Source organism: Centruroides sculpturatus, unplaced genomic scaffold (assembly GCF_000671375.1).
Source record: "Centruroides sculpturatus isolate CEXI.00-Female unplaced genomic scaffold, Cexi_2.0 scaffold898, whole genome shotgun sequence".
Lineage (NCBI taxonomy): Eukaryota > Metazoa > Arthropoda > Arachnida > Scorpiones > Buthidae > Centruroides > Centruroides sculpturatus.
In genome coordinates this window covers 10,759-12,850 of record NW_019385136.1, presented here as the reverse complement: position 1 = coordinate 12,850, position 2,092 = coordinate 10,759, and the positions used below count along the sequence as shown (strand labels likewise).

The window sequence follows — 2,092 nt, the reverse complement described above, 5'->3', positions numbered from 1 at the left end:
GGACTACCTTCATCCCCAATCAGTCCGGATAATCGAGGTTCTACTGTATTGGTAATTTGATGTTTATTGTATTTATAGTAATTTAATTAGAGATTAATTATTTATTTATTATATTCGTTATTTATTTATGAATTATTTACTTTAATTATTCAATTACATTATGTATTTCATGATTATATTTATTTTTTTTTTTAACTGTCTCCATTTTGTGGGCTCTAAGATGGCCTACTTTTAGCATGTCCACTGTTGGTTCAACAAGATCCTTAATAGGGCAGCCAGATAGTGAAGGCAGGGCCCAATATATCTGGACAGTATTCTCCCAAAAAATTTCTGGGGTTTTTGACTTGTCCAGAATCAATCATGGGACCCCAGAGTGGTAGGCTGCTGCCTTAACAGCTTGACCATCTGGTCTCATGGTTTTATTTTCACTTATTACTTGTTTGTTTGGCTTTTCTGTTCACATTATTCAGAATTAAAAAGTTTCTGATGATGTAAATTATATTTTTTGTTTAAATTTAATGATATAATAAAAGCAATTTTATAATGATAATTTCTGGATTTTGAATATATTCTGGCTTTTTTATGTTATTAGGTTCTACATGAAAGTGTATCATAGTTCACTTAAAATTCTTTCTTGCCAATATAATATTGAAACTTTATATGATTTTATACTGTTTTTATTCCATATTTTACTATATTTATATCTCAAATTAATTAAATTTCAAAAAATTTGAATATTTTAGGGAAACGACTCAACTTCTAATTTTTATTCGTTGGCTTCAAGATTTGCTTCCCGAAGATATTAATATTCATGCTGTCAAAAACGTTATTAACGTCGATAAAGAAAATCCAAATTTGAATTCATCATTAAAAGAAGAATTACAATTAATATTATCTTTTGTACATGAAAATTCTGTTAAAAACAGTGAAAGTTGCCAACTGGATGCACAATTAAGTCACATGTGTTTAGATAATGCGGTGTTAGATTTTAAAGAGTATTGCAATTTCAGATTTAAGTTACTAGAAAAAGAACTTGAAACTGATGAAATTGTTGCTCAGTTGAGTTTATGAAGATATTTTAATTCTTGTATTTTATGAATTGTAATCTTTGTAAATTATTTTTATATTATAAACTGTAATAAATAATAATGTAAACAGTTTTTTATACGTTAAATAGTTTTATATGAAAAGAATAATATAATTATACTGGGTGATTTGAAAGTTTCCATACAAATAAGTGGAAATAAAATAAAATTTAATATTTTTTCTAATTATAAGAAAAGTGGAAATTTAAAATATTATTTTACTGTTAATATTTAACTTTGGTTATGACCTTCTTCAAAATTGTGTACTAGAGCAATGCTGGAGTACAGTATGTTATCTAATATTTCTTTGTCTGGAAATAGGTTGTAAATTTTAATATGTTTTCTACATAATTAAATCGTTTCAGATATAGGATGTTCTCCTTGAATGTTTGTAGTTTTGTGAATAAATGTGTGTCAGAGAATGTCTGTCAACACTCCAATTTTTATGTGCATACACTTGAAAGAGCTGCTGCTGCCACACGGTGACAATTTAGACATGCATTGCCATTACTGGGACCCCATTTCTTAGTCTGCCCAATTGTGAGGTTAGCCGACTGGTGTAGAAATGTCAGGACAATTGAGTGGTCAACACTGTGGTGTGGGAGTGGAAATACTCACTGAGGCAGGCTTTCCATCTTTTAACCCGTTTATTATGTACACAAAAGTTTCTTACAACGTTTTGCAAAGTTGCGATGTAACACAGCTCAGGGAATGAATGAAATGTCAACTCAAGAGTCTGACATTCAATTAAAATGCCTCATTGTCCTTGACTTAATAAAATATAAATTTTTGTCTACAAGTACATATCTTCTAATATCATGACTTATTATACTGGCTTTACAGATAATGCTACAGAGTTTCACAGAAAACAAANCTGATGTTCAGTTCACAGTTCTCCTTTCAGTTCCTCAATGTCGTACGTTGCGATCAACAGCCCGAGGCGTGCGGCACAGCTTCAGGCGAAAGTCTCCGGAGAAGGGCGAATCTGGGCAAAGCAAGACATCATA

At 30.5% G+C, this 2,092-nt stretch overlaps 1 protein-coding gene across 1 annotated transcript in view; it reads left to right on the top strand.

Annotated features, from left to right (window-relative positions):
- LOC111635289 overlaps positions 1–1,892 on the top strand; it is a 42,514-nt gene extending 40,622 nt beyond the window's left edge. Inside the window, exon 8 of the mRNA XM_023380217.1 lies at positions 744–1,892. Coding sequence (XP_023235985.1) covers positions 744–1,071 — 328 coding nt within the window. The 3' untranslated portion in view covers positions 1,072–1,892. The remainder of the gene's footprint in view (positions 1–743) is intronic.
- Positions 1,893–2,092: the final 200 nt, after the last annotated feature.